At 37.9% G+C, this 20,543-nt stretch overlaps 1 protein-coding gene across 1 annotated transcript in view; it reads right to left on the reverse strand.

Moving 5' to 3' along the window:
* The window catches only part of USH2A (usherin), a 939,490-nt gene that overhangs the window by 562,472 nt on the left and 356,475 nt on the right, over positions 1–20,543 (reverse strand). Inside the window, exon 21 of the mRNA XM_069544562.1 lies at positions 52–182. Coding sequence (XP_069400663.1) covers positions 52–182 — 131 coding nt within the window. The remainder of the gene's footprint in view (positions 1–51; positions 183–20,543) is intronic.

Below are 20,543 nucleotides of genomic sequence, written 5' to 3' on the forward strand. Positions count from 1 at the left end.
AAGCACCTGATAAACTCTCAAAAATGTCAACTCTTATGATTACTCATTTACCTGAGGATCAAAAAGAAAATACGGGCGTCCATTCTTCAGCTGAATTGCAAAATACTCTTCCTGATTGCCAGGTGATGCTGCAAAGACAATCAAACCTTCAGGCACCCTTGTTCGAAAGCTGGCTTTAATACCTGGGGAGAAAAGTGCAATCAGCAAATCAGGGCTGGGTTTTGTTGATTCTCTCTGGTAAATATACATTTACTTTCATTATTATTTATGATGTAAGGAGTGCAATCGGGGAATTATACACAACATTGCCCTGGGATGGTCCAGCCACTTGGTTTTAACTGTATCCCATTATGAATGCCAACCCATACTTGGAAACTCAAGCCTGCACTCCCACCAATCAATATATAATGAAGTTTAAATATGTGCAAAACTTATCAACGTAAAAAGATATGTTGTCAACCCAAAACTGGATACAAAAGGGATAAATGCAGTAATATTATCAGAGTCATAAAAATAAATGGATTTTGATATGAGTGAAAGAAACACAAGGAGCTTTATTTAAAATACTTATGAAGTTTAAAGAGTTAGTCCAGTAGTAGAAGTTAAAAGTAGAAAGATCTGCAATAAAGTAGTCCACAGAGCCAATTTTCCTGTCACTAAATGCTCTGCAGCCTTCAGAATTCCAGGGGCTCCACTCACCCTTCAGATTACCTACCAGCACTACTTGAGACACACAGTGCTCTTGGCTCTCAGAAATGGCCCCAGCTCAGGAAGCAGGGGAAACATGTGATGGTTCTCTATGATGTCTTCCAACTACCAGCAACTGGCCCAACCTCCATTCTACCAGGTGTCCCACCCATTCAACCCATACTACTGAGCTCTTCCTCCAAGTAAGATGTTTTGTCAATGAATTGAAACTGGAAAAGAAGCTTAAGAGGTTCAGTTGCTGGTCTCAAACAGCTTCGAGTTTAGTTGGAGATATAAAACGTATGTGTCTTAACAGACATACCAATATTCCATAGGAACCTGAAATCTTAGGTACATGAATCAAGGTAAATTGCAGGAGATGGAAAGAGTGAACATTGACATTTTAGGAATCAGTGAAGTAAAATGGGCTGGAATGGGTGAATTTAATTCAGATGACCCTTATAGCTAACACTGTGGACAAGAGAAGAAATGGAGTAGCCCTCATAGTCAACAAAAGAGTCCAAAATGCAATACCAGGGGGCCATCTCAAAAATGATAGAATGATCTCTGTTTGTTTCCAAGTCAAACCATTCAATTTCACAGTAACCCAAGTCTATGCCCCAACCAGTAATGCTGAAGAAACTGAAGTTGAACAGTTCTATCAAGACCTACGAGACCTTCTAGAACTAACAGCAAAAAAAGATGTCCTTTTCATCATAGGGGACTGGAAAGCAAAAGTAGAAAGTCAAGAGATATCTGGAGTAACAGGCAAGTTTGGTCCTGGAGTACAAAATGAAGTAGGGTAAAGTCTGAGAGTTTTGCCAAGAGAATGCACTGGTCATAGCAAACACCCTCTTAAAACAGCACAAAAAGATGACTCTACACATGGGCATCACCAGATGGTCAATACCAAAATCAGGCTGAATATATTCTTTCGCCCTGAGTGCCTTGTCTTTGTCTCATGCATTGAGCCTGGACAGGCAACCTATTTCACATATGGTAATATACATGTTTCAATGCTATTCTCTCAAATCATCCCACCCTCGCCTTCTCCCACAGAGTCCAAAAGTCTGTTCTTTACATCTGTGTCTCTTTTGCTGTCTAGCAGTGAGGTATGATAAGTGACATAGGCCTATTTACAAGATATCATTTGATTCAAAGGGATTAAGGAATGTTTCAAAAAGAATAAGATATTGAGCTTGTTTTCAGAGAATATGAAGGATTCTGGGGGATGTTGTTATAAAAGCCAGAGGCATGGAAAATATTCAGGAAAGCTGAATATAGAGAAGGGAGCTAAGAGATGAATCTGAAGAAGCAGGCAAGACCCCATTTCAGGCCATATATAGACTATCTGGCTTAAGAAGTTTGCGTAGAAGACAAAGATGGAAAGGAAGGTTGTGCTATATCTATCTTTAGTGAATTATTCCAATACCAACAAAGGCAAGTTTGGGGTGTGGACTTTAGACTTTCCAAAGAGGCAACTGAAACTTTTCCTAGCCTTCTTAGCTTCTGCAACTTTATCTTCTAGATTTCATGCTTTTGGCCCTTTGCAAACATGTCTGTTCTACTCATTGTGATGTTTCATTGCCTCACACACTCTGAGTCTCTGTATCCCACCTTCTAGAATATTACATTCTTGTTGTTAGACTTCTGATACCTCTCTCATTTCCCAGAAATAGAATGCTTGTCCCATCACATCATTTTTCAGCATTCACACTCACTTGAACTCCTCATATAAGCTTTATTACTCTTATCTCTCCTACTAAGTGGCCTTAAAACAGCTGGAATTTATCCTATGGAGAAAGGGAGGTTTTAAAAATTGGGTGGAGGAAGGGAAGAAGATGCTCAAAGTCAAGTTAAGGCAACCAAACTACAGTGGAATGTCTGGAGGATACAGATAATTTAACTACAGAGGAACTAGTTAGGTTATTACTGTGCTTTGGGGGAAATAAGACGATAAGGATGTTAATTAAAGACTGACACATAACTAAATGGATTGAAAGAATGGAATCTATATATTTCAGAAGAGAATCATTAAGACAAGTTGTTATGAGGTGATGATAGGGGTAATGTGGTCAATTCTTTTCACCAATTACTGAGGGGAAAATAGCATTATTAACAGAAATAGAAAGGTCAAGAAAAGAAGAAAATACAGGGTTGAGGATATAAACTCCATCTGGGGCAGAGTGAATGTATATTAATGATGTATAGAAAAAAACTATCTGTCATTTGGAAATAAGAAACTAAATCTCAGAAGAGAAAATGGAGCTAGGAAAATAAACTGGCAATCACCAGTCAAAAATTCATGTCTCTGGGGAAGTGAATGAAGAAGACATAAAAAGAACTGTTTGGGGAAATGCCCTAGTTTTAAGAGAAGGAAAGAAGAGGGACAATAATAAAGTTAAAACAATCAGGATAATGCCATATAATGGGAACATAAGTAGGAGAGAAATTTAAGAAAGCAAAGTTAACTGTCACCTCCCATAAGTCCAGAATAATGAGAGCTGAAGGAAAGCTCACAGAGGTGGTCGTTACTGTCTTTTTGAACTGAGTAGAATGACCAGAGTTCCAAAGGCTGGCTGATCAGGACTGGCAGAAAGGATGAGTAGGAAATGGACATAGAACTCTCACTAGAAAAATCTGGTAGAGAAAGAAATGGAAGACCTAGAAACTAATTATTAGCGTGGCCCAGTCAAATAAAAGGAGCTATCTGCCAAGAAAAGCTCGGACACAGCCAAAATCTGGTGTACCTTCTGATCAGAGAAAAATCACATTTCTATCAACTCTTTTTCCTCTTAAGTGTCTCTTGTTTTGGTTCAGAGTGGCTCTTTTCCACATTTAAGTGACCATTTAAAAAATTTATATGTTGTATCAAATGCTATAATTGAAACTATTGCTTTAAAATTAAACAACTGAAAGTCATTTCATAAAAACAGCTACAATTCAGAACATGAAGACAACACAACTCTCAACCAGGGTGCAGGAGGCATCTCCATGGCAGTAAACAGGAAGCCAAAGTCTGGATTTGAGGGAAGAAATTAATAATTGCTCAGCCTGGAAATACAATTACTTGTCCCCAGTTGACAGGAAATTTGGTGATAGAAATTTTGGGTCAGAGTAAGAATTACAGAAATAGTATCAATTATTATCTAACATCAGGAATATGTATGTGCATGCATTCTTTTGGACACAACATTTAATTTCTAAGTTTTACACTTACATAACACAGAAATATATAAAACTTAGTCCAACTAAAAGAAAATACACAAATCAAGGCATATTTCTTGTGAGAAGTATTTAGTAAAGGGTAACTTGATTTGCTATTGTACAGTCAACTTTCCTTTAGCTTTTTCAAATCATATTATTTCCTTAAACTATAAAGATATATAATGAATGAGGGGATTTTTTGCAAGTACTCTATGAAGAAAAAAAAACATGCACGCTTTCATTGAAACACATTTTTGACAATACTGTCATCAATAAATCCTATTTTTTGAGCCAAATATCTTAAATCATATAATCGATTGTTAATATATGCTAATATAGCCCCAGCCATTGACTTTAAACTCAGCCATGTGATTTACACTGGGTAAAGAAATGAAATCAGACATGTGGTACCATGTGAGAGAAGAAACTTTGAATATTATATACTATGTGATTGAACTTGACTCCTATTTTCTGCTATGCCTCATGAATGTGCTTTTATCCTGGACTCACAAATAAGAAGATTTGTAGGCCAAAGCAGAGCAGTACAAAGTATTTTTCATTTTAAAGGTTTGTGTTAAAGAACAATGTTGATTAAAATGGGCAGAAAAGTGAAAAATACACGTTTATCATCTGCTAAAATTTAGATTTTCATTAAAAGAAAATAGCAGACATTCTAAAATTCAATTTTTGTTTTAAGTATTTGGGGAAATGATGGAGCAGTTTTCTATCTCAATAGATAAATGTATTCATTCATCCAAGCGATATTTTTAGGAAAATATATTTTGTGCAGCCACCCTTCTAGGCTATTGGGATACAGAGATGGATAAAAGAGACATACATCCATAGCCTCACATTTAAAAAAAATCTGAAAATCCAAGACCTGGATAGAAATATTTAGCTTTTATATAAATGTATTTGCACCTTTAAAAATTTAACCTTAAAAACAAAATACAATGACAGCCCCATGGAATAGGCAAAGAGTTCTTAAATAATACACAGAAAATTATAATAGAAAGGAAAATGGTGATAAATTGTATTAAGAACTTTTGTCTAAGAAAAGACACAAATAAGAGAGCAAAAAGGTGACCAACATAACAGAAAGATACTTGCAATATATATTTCTGATAACAGATGCATAGCCAATAAAAATATATATATAATTCCTACAAATCAATACTACAAAATAATTGATTCATTATAAGAATGGGAGCAAATGAGTCTTCAAAAAAGGTGACATCCAAATGACCAATAGATGTAGGAAAAAGATGCTCAGCATTGTTAGCCATCAGAGAAATGCAAACTAAAATATCATACCACTAAACATCCACCAGAATGGCTAAAATGAAATAGAAAATGCCAAATATACTCAAGACTGCAGAGAAACCAAAATACTCATACACTACTAATGGGAGTATAATTGATAGAATCACTCTGAAAAACTGCTTGGCAGTACTTTTTAAGTTATATCTCCTAAATATATGTATATCTTTGGCTCAGCCATTCCACTCCAAGGTATATATACCCCTTCATACACACACACACACACACACACACACACACCACTTCACACACACCCCTTCACACACACACACAATAACAATAACACAGCTTCAGAAAAATACACAAGTATGTATATAGAAATACTTTTCACTATGCCATTAGAGTGGAACAAACACAAGTGCTCATCGGCTGTAGAAAGCATAAGTAAATGAGGATAAAATAGTAAAAGGAATGAACAAATCATAGTCACATGCAACTACATGCATGAACGTCCCAATCAAAATACTGGCTAAAAGACGCTAGGCACAAAAGTATACTGCATAATCCCATTTATATCAGGAATAAGGCCAGGCAAAACGAATCTATGGTTTTGGAGGTCAGGATAGTGGTAATCCTGGTTGGGGTTTGGAACAGGGCACGATGCAGAGGTTCTGGGGATCAGTACTATTCTATTTAGTAATTTTTATACTAGTCACATAACGCTATTCGGGTTTTGAAATCTGTCAACTGGAACACCTATGATTTTTGTATTTTTGTTTGTTTGTTAAACTTTGGTACAAAGGTTTGCTGAAAAGTAACTAACAATGGAGTTACATAAAATTCAAACTATAAAAGCTGAAAGTGAAAATTCTATGTAGGTTTAATAGCCATACTCAGAGAAACTACTACCAACAATTTGGCAATTTTTTTCTCGGAAATATTTATACATATATGTATGTCATTGTTTTTCTTTACTTAAATTGGATTAAACCACACATACTCTTCTGTCAGTTTTTAAAATATTTTAAAATAAAATTGCATATATTTAAGGTATACAATGTGATAATTTATAGATATTCATAGTGAAATGATTACTACAGTCAAGCTAATTGACATAATATATCCTTACTAGGTACTAAGTTTTATGTGTGATAAGTGCATCTGATATCTATTTTCTTGGCACCTTTTAATAGAGTATTATTATAGTATTATTAGGCTTCCCAAGTGGTGCTGGTGGTAAAGAATCTGCCTGTCAATGCAAGAGACGTGGGTTCCATGCCTGGGTTGGAAACATCCCCTGGAGTAGGAAAGGGAAACCTGCCCTGACATTCCTGTCTGGAAAACCTGCAGGGAAACCTGCCCTAATATATCCTGCCTGGAAAATTCCATGGACAGAGGAGCCTGGTGGGCTACAATAGTCCATGGGGCCACAAAGAGCTGAACACTATTGAGCATTATTATTAAGTATATTTTAATATATATAATACAATATTATTATTAAGTATAGTAATCATGCTTATACGTTAGATCTCTAGACTTTCATCCCATATGCAACTGCATCCCACTGCATCTATATAGTCTTTGACCACCATCTCCCCAGTCCCTGGTAACCATTGTTCTACTGAACCCTGTTTCTAGAAATTTGATTTTTTAAGATGTACTCCACATACAAGTGAGTTCTATTCATCTTTCTCTATTGGAGTTATTTCACTTAGCATAATGCCCTCCGGTTTTATCCACTTTGTTACAAATGGTGAGATTTCTTTCCATGGTTGAATAATATTCCATTGTATATTATACATGGAATACATGTATATATATGTATTACATATGTATATGTTATACATAAAATATGTATAACATATTTCTTTATCCATTCATCCACTGATGAACATTTGATCTGTTGCTAATCTTAGCTATTGTGCAAAATGCTTCTGTAAGTGCTTTTTATTTTGTAAAATACAGAAAATATTTTTCCACTTCAGTTCACAAACATATACAATAGTCTCTAATGACTAATACATTTACATAGTTTATAATTTTATCACAGATGACATTTAGTTGCTTTCTAATTTTTTATATTAAAAGTAGTATTGCAATAGTTTTTCTCTCATATTGGTGGGCTCTAAGATGATGTTCAAAGAGAAAAAACATTTTAATTTCATTGGTATTGCCATATGGTCTTTCAAAACAAGTAATTATTTAAAACACTTTTCATAGTTTCAATGATTACATCCTCATCTCTGGTCAATAACAGATATTTCAAAATCTGAGATGAAATAGTGAAAATTCAGGTTTCTTTTAATTTACTTTTTATATTACTAGTATTGTAAAAACTTCATAAAGTTTTTACCATATGAAAGCAAAGTAAAGATACTTTACTTTAGCCATAAAGATAACCATATATTTTTCTGGGAGTCGTGTACAAATATATCTTGTCCAGTTTCAAAGGTCTATTTATTGGTTCCTACTTGCTCTATTTGAGTTCTTTAAATATTATGGATCATCATATATTATGAGTCACCATTCTCTGTCTTCAGGTTTATTGTAATTAACTACACTTTTTGACCTCTCTTTTTCCATCCTTGCTCCTTTCCACCCTAATACACACACATACAAACACACACACACACCTATTCTAAAATAATAGCTGGAGTGATCTCATCAAAAGACAATTCTGGTCACATCTTTCCTCTATTTGGTGAGTACCAAAGGTTTCCTGTATTACATCCAGGAAAAGACAAAGTCATCACAACAGTCTAGAACATTCTAAATAATCCAGCCTTCACCATGTCTCTCATTTCCAGTTATACTTCCCCTTCCCCTCTCCACTCTGGTTACCTCAGTAATTGCTCTTCCCTCTTCCTGGAAATACCTTCCCAGGCAGGGTCGCCAGCCTCCAGAATCTAGTGCCTCGTGATCTGAGGTGGAGCAGATGTAGTAATAATAGAAATAAAGGGCACAATTATGTGCTTGACTCATCCCCAAATCATCCTCCCACACCATTACATGGAAAAATTGTCTTCCATGGAACCGGTCCCTCAGGCCAAAAAGATTGGGGACCACTGATCCCAGGCATCTTTGAGGCTTCCTATCTAACTTTTTAACAAGTCTTTTCTCAAATTCAACTTCTATCTGAGGTCCATTATGATTCATTTATTAACAATTATAGCCACCTGTCTGCTATGCCTTTCTCCATAACACACATCATATCCAGCACTTTCTATACTTTCATCATTTATTTCATATCTCCATCCCCTAAAGTGAAATCTAGAATAGTGCTTGCTTCAGTCTAATCTCTTAATAATTTTTTATGTATTAGATGCTCGTTTCTATTTTTAAAAAACTTTTAATTTATTCCTCCCCCAACTCCCATTTGGTAACCATATCTTTGTTTTCTTCATCTGTGAGTCTGTTTTGTAAATATGTTCATTGATAACCTACTTTTAGATTTCACATACAAGCATCATCATATGGTATTTGTCTTTATATTTCTGACTCACTTTAGTACGAATCTCTAGGTCCATTCATGTTAATGTAAATGGCATTATCTCATTCATTTTTTATAGCTGAGTAACATTCCCTTGTATTGTATATACCACATCTTCTTTACCCATTCCCTTGGCTATTATAAATAGTGCTATGAACATTGGGTTGCATGTATCTTTTCTGGATACATGTTTTTTTCTGGATATATACTCAGGAGTGGGATTTCAGGATCAAATAGTAGCTCTATTCTTAGTTTTTAAAGGAAGTTCTGTATTCTTCTCCATAGTAATTGCACCAGTTTACATTTCCATCAACAGTGTATTAGGGTTCCTTTTTCTCCACACTCCCCAGCACTTATTATTTGCAGAATTTTTGATGATGGCCGTTCTGACCAGTGTGAGGTATTACCACATTGATCCTTTGTCTATAAAAATGTTTCAAATACTTTCTCTGTTTGCTCTATGCCTTTTACATTGTTTTTCACTATCCTATTGGATTAAAAAAAATTAATCAAAATTTTTTTTTAAATTTGTGCTTTAATTAGAAAGTACTTCCTTATTCACAAAATAATAAAAAGTAGTCTTTAATGTTGCTTCTAGTATATTTATAACTTTTTTATATTTAAAATTTTAGTCCAGACGATTCACCTTTCCACTGGAAAATGGCAGCACCCTAATATTTACACATTTTCTCGAAAAGTCACTCTGACAAAGAAGGAGGAAAAAATATAATCACCAAACCCAAGCCTGCAAAGTCATCAGGAGACAGAGAATTCTAAAAACTTCAATACGTGACATAGCAAAATAAACATTCTAAACCATAAGTGTCGGCACCAGAGTTCACACTGGAGTTGAGAGTGCAATAAAGAATGAGCAGAAAAGGACAGAAGGACCCAGCCATGACAGAAGTCAGATAAAACTACCCCCTGAAAGTCAGTTCCTTCCTGACTGAAAACAATTAAACAACAACAAAAACTGAGAAGACCTAAGCATGCTGGGTTAAACCACTGGTCATTTGATATTACTCAAAGAAAGAGGCACGTAAGAGTCCAGGAAAAGAAAGAGCAATCTGAGGAAGGCATTGCTTCCAGAAGACAGGGAAAGCGCGAGAAGGGGCCCTATCTCTCAGGCCCTATCTTTCAGAGTCAGAGAAGAAAGTAAATGGAAGCTAAGAGTTCTGAGTTAACAAAAGAAATTCATAAAACACAAAAACCACTCAGAGAACACCAACTACAAAAGAAATCACTTTTCAGCAGAGTGTCTCTCTCTTAAACCATACAACCCACCAAGCCTCTCCAAACCTTTATCCCGACTGACATATCCTTGTTATTGCAGATTCAGGAAAATGCAAGACATTTCAAAATGACTGGAAATAATCAGATAATATGCTTATATAGCTACTGCAAGAACAAAGTGAAATTGAGAATCAAAACATCTCAGAGGAGGAAAATCCTTTCCTCCAAAATCCAATTAAAAACTATAATTGCAGGAAAGTGTATTACAATCCTCCCAGCATTAATGATCAGTTCAGTTCAGTCATTCTGTCATGTCTAACTTTTTGAGACCCATGGAGTATAGCACACTAGGCTTCACTGTTCATCACCAACTCCCGGAGCTTGCTCAAACTCGTGTCTACTGAGTTAGTGATGCCATCCAACCATCTCATCCTCTGTTGTCCCCTTTTTCTCCTGCCTTCAATCTTTCTCAGCATCAGGGTCTTTTCTAATGAGTCAGTTCTTCACATCAGGTGGCCAAAGTATTGGAGTTTCAGCTTCAACATAAGCCCTTGCAATGAATATTAAGGAATGATTTCTTTTAGGAATGCCTGGTTTGATCTCCTCGCAGTCCAAGGTACTCTCTAGAGTCTTTTCCAACACCACAGTTCAAAAGCATCAATTCTTTGGCACTCATCTTTCTTTATGGTCCAATTCTTATGTCCATACATGACTACTGGAAAAACCATAGCTTTGACTAGATGACTTTTGTTGGCAAAGTAATGTCTCTGTTTTTTAATATGCTAAGTGCAAGCGGCTGCCAAGGCCGGCGCACTAAGCAAGCACGGCCGAGAGGAGCCATCCCATGTCTGAGGTCAGGGGCAATGGTGTGGAGAAGCCACCCCGCGTACAAGGTCAGGGGCGACGGTCTGGAGGAGCCACCCTGCGTATGAGGCCAAGGGCAACAGCCAGGAGGAGCAACTCACTTCCAAGGAGTGGTGGCTGCACTGGCGCAGGAGGGCCGAGAGGAGCTATCCCACGTTGAAGGTCAGGAAGGGCAACGGTGAGGAGATACCCTTTGTCCAAGGTTAAGGAGCAGTGGCTGTGCTTTGCTAAGCAGCTGTGAAGAGATATCCCATGCCCAAGCTAAGAGAAACCCAAGTAAGATGGTAGGTATTGCAAGAGGGCATCAGAGGGCAGACACACTAAAACCATACTCACAGAAAACTAGTCAATCTAATCACACTAGGACCACAGTCTTGTCTAACTCAATGAAAATAAGCCATGCCCACGGGGCAACCCAAGATGGCCAGGTCATGGTGGACAAGTCTGACAGCATGTGGTCCACTGAAGAAGAGAATGGCAAACTACTTTAGTATTCTTGCCTTGAGAACCCCATGAACCGTAGGAAAAGAAAAATAATAGGACACTGAAAGAGGAAATCCCCAGGTCATTAGATGCCCAATACGCTACTGGAGATCAGTGGAGAAATAACTCCAGAAAGAATGAAGGGATGGACCCAAAGCAAAAACAATACCCAGCTGTGGATGTGACTGGTGATAGAAGCAAGGTCCGATGCTGTAAAGAGCAATATTGCATAGGAACCTGGAATGTCAGGTCTATGAATCAAGGCAAATTGGAAGTGGTCAAACAAGAGATGGCAAGAGTGAACGTCGACATTCTAGGAATCAGCGAACTAAAATGGACTGGAATGGGTGCATTTAACTCAGATGACCATTATATCTACTACTGTGGGCAGGAATCTCTCAGAAGACATGGAGTCGCCATCATGGTGAACAAAAGAGTCCGAAATGCAGTACTTGGATATAATCTCAAAAATGACAGAATGGTCTCTGTTCGTTTCCAAGGCAAACCATTCAATATCACACTTATCCAAGTCTATGGCCCAACCAGTAATGCTGAAGAAGCTGAAGTTGAACAGTTCTACAAAGACCTACAAGACCTTGTAGAACCAACACCCAAAAAAGATGTCCTTTTCATTATAGGGGAATGGAATGCAAAAGTAGGAAGTCAAGAAACATCTGGAGTAAGAGGCACATTTGGCCTTGGAATGCAGAATGAAGCAGGGCAAAGACTAATAGAGTTTTGCCAAGAAAATACACTGGTCATAGCAAACACCCTCTTCCAACAACACAAGAGAAGACTCTACACATGGATATCACCAGATGGTCAACACCGAAATCAGATTGATTATATTATTTGCAGCCAAAGATGGAGAAGCTCTATACAGTCAGCAAAAACAAGACTGGGAGCTGACTGTGGCTTAGATCATGAACTCCTTATTGCCAAATTCAGACTTAAATTGAAGAAAGTAGGGAAAACCGCCAGACCATTGAGGTATGACCTAAATCAAACCCTATATGATAATACAGTGAAAGTGAGAAATAGATTTAAGGGACTAGATCCGATAGACAGAGTGCCTGATGAGCTATGGAATGAGGTTCGTGACATTGTAGAGGAGACAGGGATCAAGACCATCCCCATGGAAAAGAAATGCAAAAAAGCAAAATGGCTGTCTGGGGAGGCCTTACAAATAGCTGTGAAAAGAAGAGAAGTGAAAAGCAAAGGAGAAAAGGAAAGATATAAGCATCTGAATGCAGAGTTCCAAAGAATCGCAAGAAGAGATAAGAAAGCCTTCTTCAGCAATCAATGCAAAGAAACAGAGGAAAACAACAGAATGGGAAAGACTAGAGATCTCTTTAAGAAAATTAGAGATACCAAGGGAACATTTCATGCAAAGATGGGCTTGATAAAGGACAGAAATGGTATGGACCTAACAGAAGCAGAAGATATTAAGAACAGGTGGCAAGAATACACAGAAGAACGATGCAAAAAAGATCTTCATGACCTGGATAAACATGCACTCACCAAGAGCCAGACATCTTGGAATGTGAAGTCAAGTGGGCCTTAGAAAGCATCACTATGAACAAAGCTAGTGGAGGCGATGGAATTCCAGTGGAGCTATTTCAAATCCTGAAAGATGATGCTGTGAAAGTGCTGCACTCAATATGCCAGCAAATTTGGAAAACTCAGCAGTGGCCACAGGACTGGATAAGGTCAGTTTTCATTCCAATCCCAAAGAAAGGCAATGCCAAAGAATGCTCAAACTACCACACAATTGCACTCATCTCACATGCTAGTAAAGTAATGCTCAAAATTCTCCAAGCCAGGCTTCAGAAATACGTGAACCGCGAACTCCCTGCTGTTCAAGCTGGTTTTAGAAAAGGCAGAGGAACCAGAGATCAAATTGCCAACATCCGTTGGATCATGGAAAAAGCAAGAAAGTTCCAGAGAAACATCTATTTCTGCTTTATTGACTGCCAAGGCCTTTGACTGTGTGGATCACAATAAACTGTGGAAAATTCTGAAAGAGATGGGAATACCAGACCACCTGACCTGCCTCTTGAGAAGCCTATAGGCAGGTCAGCAAGCAACAGTTAGAACTGGACATAGAACAACAGACTGGTTCCAAATAGGAAAAGGAGTACGTCAAGGTTGTATATTGTTACCCTGCTTATTTAACTTCTATGCAGAGTACATCATGAGAAACGCTGGACTGGAAGAAACACAAGCTGGAATCAAGATTGCCAGGAGAAATATCAATAACCTCAGATATGCAGATGACACCTCCTTTATGGCACAAAGTGAAGAGGAACTAAAGAGCCTCTTGGTGAAAGTGAAAGAGGAGAGTGAAAAAGTTGGCTTAAAGCTCAACGTTCAGAAAAGGAATATCATGGCATCCAGTCCCATCACTTCATGGGAAATAGATCGGGAAACAGTGGAAACAGTGTCAGACTTTATTTTTTGGGGGCTCCAAAATCACTGCAGATGGTGATTGCAGCCATGAAATTAAAAGATGCTTACTCCTTGGAAGAAAAGTTATGACCAACCTAGATAGCATATTCAAAAGCAGAGACATTACTTTGCCAACTAACGTCTGTCTAGTCAAGGCTATGGTTTTTCCAGTGGTCATGTATGGATGTGAGAGTTGGACTGTGAAGAAGGCTGAGCATCGAAGAATTGATGCTTTTGAACCGTGGTGTTGGAGAAGACTCCTGAGAGTCCCTTGGACTGCAAGGAGATCCAACCAGTCCATTCTGAAGGAGATCAGCCCTGGGATTTCTTTGGAAGGAATGATGCTGAAGCTGAAACTCCAGTACTTTGGCCACCTCATCAAAGAGTTGACTCACTGGAAAAGACTCTGATGCTGTGGGGATTGGGGGCAGGAGGAGAAGGGGAAGACCGAGGATGAGATGGCTGGATGGCATCACTGACTCGATGGACATGAGTCTGAGTGAACTCCAGGAGTTGGTGATGGACAGGGAGGCCTGGTGTGCTGCAATTCATGTGGTCACAAAGAGTTGGACACGACTGAGTGACTGAACTGAACTGAACTAGGTTGGTTATAACTTTTCTTCCAAGGAACAAGTGTCTTTTAATTTCATGACTGCAATTACCATCTACAGTGATTTTGGAGCCCAAGAAGATAAAGTCTGTCACTATTTCCATGTTTCCCCATCTATCTGCCTGCCACGAAGTGATAGGACTGGATTCTATGATCCTAGTTTTCTGAATGTTGAGTTTTAAGCCACCTTTCTCACTCTCCCCATTCACTTTCATCAAGATGCTCTTTAGTTCCTCTTTGTTTTCAGCCATGAGTGATAGAGCTGCTAAAAAGCATTTATTGATATGAAAAAAATCTTGAATCAATTTCAGATTCTCATAACATAGATATATAGCAGATTTTTAAAAACCCTACAACTTCATACATTTTTCCAAAGAGGAAATGCAACTGGCCAAAAGGCACATGAAAAGATGCTCAACATTGGTAATGATCAGGGACAGGTAAATTAAAACCACGATGAAACATCACTTCCCATCTGTCAGAAGGGCCATCAACAAAAAGAATACAAACAACCAGTGTTAGTCAGGATAAACATTGCATACTGTTGCTGAGAATGTAATTTGGTGCAGCCACTGTGGAAATCAGTACGGAGGTCTCTCAAAAAACTAAAAGTAGAACTGCCATAGGATCCAGCAATTTCAGTCCCAAGTATATATACAAAAATTTTAAATATTAATTCAAAAAGATGCAGACACTGTAATTTTCACAGCAACATTATTTACAATTGGCAAGATATGGAAGCAACAGAAATGTCTATCAACAGATGAGTAAAGATTATATATATATATATATGGAATACTACTCAAACATAAAAGAATGAAATTTTGCTATTTGCAGTAACATAGATGGACTTGGAGGTCATTGTGTTAAGTGAAATAAGTCAGAGAAGACAAATACCATATATGGTATCACTTATATGTGGAATCTAAAAAATACAACAAACTATTGAAAAGAAGTTGAATTAATCATTTTTAATGGACAGTGCTTTCTATATTCTAAGAAGTATTTACTAACACCAAACTAGTGAGTCTTCACATGTAGAAAGGCAACTAGTGGTTACCAGTGAGGAGGGAGAGAGACAATACAGAGGGAGGGAAGGAGGTACAAAATATTGATTAAAAGATAGGGTTCAGAGTTAAACAGTACAACATGAGGACTATAGCCAACATTTTGCAATAACTATAAATATATTATAACCTTTAAAACTATATACATTTCTTCAAATTATTAACAATCAAAATAAAATTAAAACCCAAACTACTTCATAAAACATGGATTGAAAAGTTTGAACAGTCACAACCAAAAAGCCCTGATATGTGAATAACCAAGTTTCACAAGGAAGATGGTCAGTTTCATCAATCATTAGGAAACTACAAATTAAAAGTATACTGATATATCATGCCATACTCACGAGAATGGCTAAAATTAAAAACACCAAATTCTGCTGTATGTAAATGTAAGATGGAACAACTATTTCAGAAAACTGCCTGGTATTTTCTTACTAAGTTAAACATATACCTCACTGATGACTGATTTTGTGTCTTGCCTTTTCATTTTCTTAATATCTTTTGAAGAAGTTGAATTAACCATTTTTTAATGGACAGTGCTTTCTATATTCTAAGAAGTATTTACCAACACCAAGTTCATCAAGTTATTCTCTTATTTTTCTCCTAAAAGTTTTTATCATTTTAGCTTTAATTTTTTATGTCTATGACTGCATCTCAAATTAATTTGTATGTATAATGTGGCCTGGGCTTCCCTGGTGGCTCAGCTGTAAAAGAATCTGCCTGCCAATGCCTACCAATAGATGAGATGTGGGTTAGATTCCTGGGTCGGGACAATCCCCTGGAGAAGGCATGGCAACCCATTCCAGTATCCTTGCCTGGAGAATCCCATGGATTCAAACCTCAACATGAATCAGCCTTAGGTGTATATATATCCACTCCCTTTTGAACCTCCTTCCCATCTCAGCCATCCCACCCCTCCAGGATAATACAGAGCCCCTGTTTGAGTTTCCTGAGCCATACAGCAAATTCCCGTTAACTATCTATTTTACATATGGTAATACAGCAGCAGCAGCAGCAATGTAAGTTTCCATGTTACTCTTTCCATACATCTCACCCTCTCCACCCCTCTCCCCATGTCCATAAGTCTATTCTCTGTTTCTCCACTGCTGTCCTGTAAATAAATACTTCATACCATTTTTCTACATTCTGTATATTTACATTAGAATACAATATTTATCTTTCTCTTTCTGACTTGCTTCACTCTGTATAATAGGTTGCAGGTTCATCCACCTCACCAGAACTGACTCAAATATGTTCCTTTTTTGGCTGAGTAATATTCCATTGTGTATATGTACCACTACTTCTTTATCCATTCATCTGTCGATGGCCATCTAGGCTGCTTACATGTTCTAGCTATTGTAAATAGTGCTGCAATAAACAATGGGACACATGTGTCTTTTTCAATTTTGGCTTCCTCAGGGTGTATGCCTAGGAGTGGGATTGCTGGGTCATATGGTGGTTTTACTCCTAGTTTTTTAAGGAATCTCCATACTTTCTTCCATAGTCTCTGTAGCAACTTATATTCCCATCAAGAGTGCAAAAGCATTCCCTTTCTCCACACCCTCTCCAGCGTTTACTGTTTGTAGACTTTTTGATGATGGCGGTTCTAACCAGTGTGAGGTGATGTCTCATTGTGGTTTTGATTTGCATTTCTCTAACAATGAGTGATGCTGAGAATCTTTTCATGTGTTTGTGAGACATCTATATGTCTACTTTGGAGAAATGTCTGTTTAGGTCTTTTTCCCACTTTTTGATGGTTTTTTTTTCCCCTTTTGGCATTGAGCTATATGAGCTTCTTATATATTTTGAAAATTAATTCTTTGTCAGCTGTTTCATTTGCTATTATTTTCTCCCTTTCTGGGGGTTATCTTTTCACCTTCCTTATAGCTTCCTTTGCTGTGCAAAAGCTTTTACCTTTCATCACGTTCCATTTGTTTGCTGCTGCTGCTGCTGCTGCTAAGTCACTTCAGTCGTGTCCGACCCTGTGTGACCCCATAGATGGCAGCCCACCAGGCTCCCCCGTCCCTGGGATTCTCCAGGCAAGAACACTGGAGTGGGTTGCCATTTCCTTCTCCAAAGCAGGAAAGTGAAAAGTGAAAGTGAAGTCGCTCAGTCATGTCCGACTCTTCCCGACCACATGGACTGCAGCCTACCAGGCTCCTCCATCCATGGGATTTTCCAGACGAGAGTACTGGAGTGGGGTGCCATTGCCTTCTCCTTCCATTTGTGTACTTTGTTTTTATTTCTGTATCTCTAGGAGGTGGGTCATAGAGGATCTTGCTTTATGTCATCGAGTATTCTGCCTATGTTTCCTCTAAGATTTTTATAATTTCTGGTCTAACATTTAGGTCTGTAATCCATTTTGAGTTTCTCTTTGTGTATAGTGTTAGGAAGTGTTCTAGTTTCATTCTCTTACATGTAGCTGTCCTGTTTTCCCAGCACCACTTATTGAAGAGGCTCTCTTTGCCCATTGTATATTCTTGCCTCCTTTGTCAAAACTAAGGGACCCAAAGGTGCATGGGTTTATTTCTGGGGTTTCTATCTTGTTCCATTGGTCTATATTTCTATTTTTGTGCCAATACCATAGTGTCTTGATGACTGTAGCTTTGTAGTATAATCTGAAGTCAGGAAGGTCGATTCTTCCAGCTCCAGTCTTCTTTCTCAAGACTGCTTTGGGCTATTCAGGGTCTTTTGTGTTTCCATATGAATTGTGAAATTCTTTGTTCTAGTTCTGTGAAAAATGCCATTGGTGATTTGATAGGGATCGCACTGAATCTGTAGATTGCATTTGGTAGTATAGTCATTTTCACAATGTAGATTCTTCCTACCCAGGACAAGGAATATCTCTCCATCTGTTTATGTCATCTTCGATTTCTTTTATTAGTGTCTTATAATTTTCTGTGTACAGTTCTTTTGTCTCCATAGGTAAGTTTATCCCTAGATATTTAATTCTTTGTGTTGCAATGGTGAATGAGATTGATTCCTTAATTTCTCTTTCTGATTTTTCCTTGTTAGTATATAGTAATGCAAGTGATTTCTGTGTATTGATTTTGTATCCTTCAACTTTGCTAAATTCACTGATTAGCTCTAGTAATTTTCTGATAGTCTCTTTAGGGTTTTCTATGTACAGTATCATGTCATGCAAACAGTGAGAGTTTTACTTCTTTTCCAATCTGGATTCCTTTCTTTTTCTTCTCTGATTGCTGTGTCTAGGACTTCCAGAAATATGTTGAATAATATGGTGAAAGTAGACACACTTGCCCCGTTCCTGATCCAAGGGGGAATGCTTTCATGTTTTAACCATTGAGAATAATGTTTGCTGTAGGCTTATCATACATGGCCTTTACTATGTTGAGGCCTTTACTATGTTCTATGCCCATTTTTTGAAGAGTTTTAATCCATAAATGGGTGCTGAATTTTGTCAAAGACTTTTTCTGTATCTATTGAGATGATCATATGGTTTTAATCTTTCAATTTGTTAATATGGTGTATCACACTGATTGATTTGCATATATTGAAGAATCTTTGCATTCCTGGAATAAACCCAAGTTGATCATGGTGTATGAGCTTTTTGATGTGTTGCTGAATTCTGCTTGCTAAAATTTTGTATAGGATTTTTACATCTATGCTCATCAGTGATATTGGCCTGTAGTTTTCTTTTTTGTTGTCTTTGTCTGGTTCTGGTATCAGGGTGATAGTGGCCTTGTACAATGAGTTTGGGAGTGTTCCTTCCTCTGCAATTTTTTGAAAGAGTTTTAGAAGGACAGACATTAGCTCTTGTCTAAATGTTTCATAGAATTCTCTGGTGAAGCTATCTGGTCCTGGGCTTTTGTTTTTATGAAGATTTTATTATAGCATTAATTTCATTGCTTGTAATTGGGTTGTTCATAATTTCTATTTCTTCCTGATTCAGTCTTGGAAGATTGAAGCTTTCTAAGAATCTGTCTATTTCTTCCAGGTTATCCAATTTATTGCCATATCAGTTCAGTGCAGTCACTTAGTTGTGTCCGACTCTTTGCAACCCCATGAACCGCAGCACTCCAGGCCTCCCTGTCCATCACCAACTCCCAGGGTCCACCCAAACCCATGTCCATCAAGTCAGTGATGCCATGCACCATCTCATCTTCTGTTGTCCCCTGTTCCTCCTGCCCTCAGTCTTTCCCAGCATCAGAGTCTTTTCCAATGAGTCAGCTCTTCACATCAGGTGGCCAAAGTATTGGCGTTTCAGCTTCAACATCAGTCCTTCCAATGAACACCCAGGTCTGGTCTCCTTTAAGATGGACTGGTTGGATCTTCTTGCAATCCAAGCAACTCTCAAGAGTCTTCTCCAACACCACAGTTCAAAAGCATCAATTCTTCGACACTCAGCTTTCTTCACAGTCCAACTCTCACATCCATACATGACCACTGGAAAAACCATAGCCTTCACTGGATGGACCTTTGTTGGCAAAGTAATATCTCTGCTTTTCGATATGCTATCTAGGTTGGTCATAACTTTCCTTCCAAAGAGTAAGCATCTTTTAATTTCATGGCTGCAATCACCATCTGCAGTGATTTGGGAGACCGAAAAAATAAAGCCAGCCACCATTTCTAATGCTTCCCCATCTATTTGCCATGAAGTGATGGGACTGGATGCCATGATCTTAGTTTTCTGAATGTTGAGCTTTAAGCCAGCTTTTTCACTCTCCGCTTTCACTTTCTTCAAGAAGCTCTTTAGTTCCTCTTCACTTTCTACCATAAGGGTGGTGTCATATGAATATTTGAGGTTATTGAAATTTCTCTCAGCAATATTGATTCCAGCTTGTGCTTCATCCAGCAAAGCGTTTCTCATGATGTACTCTGCATATAGATTAAATAAGCAGGATGACGATATACAGCCCTGACACACTCCTTTCCCGATTTGGAACCAGTCTGTTATTTCATGTCCAGTTCTAGCTGTTGCTTCCTGACCCGCATACAGATTTCTCAGGAGGCAGGTCAGATGGTCTGGTATTCCCATCACTTGAAGAATTTCCCACAGTTTAATGTGATGCATATAGTCAAAGGCTTTGGCATATCAATAAGGCAGAAATAGATGTTTTTCTGGAACTCTCTTTCTTTTTCAATGATCCAACAGATGTTGACAATTTGATCTCTGGTTCCTCTGCATTTTCTAAAACCAGCTTGAAAATTTGGAAGTTCATGGTTCACATAT

Source organism: Ovis canadensis, chromosome 12, assembly GCF_042477335.2.
Source record: "Ovis canadensis isolate MfBH-ARS-UI-01 breed Bighorn chromosome 12, ARS-UI_OviCan_v2, whole genome shotgun sequence".
In the NCBI taxonomy this organism is placed as follows: domain Eukaryota; kingdom Metazoa; phylum Chordata; class Mammalia; order Artiodactyla; family Bovidae; genus Ovis; species Ovis canadensis.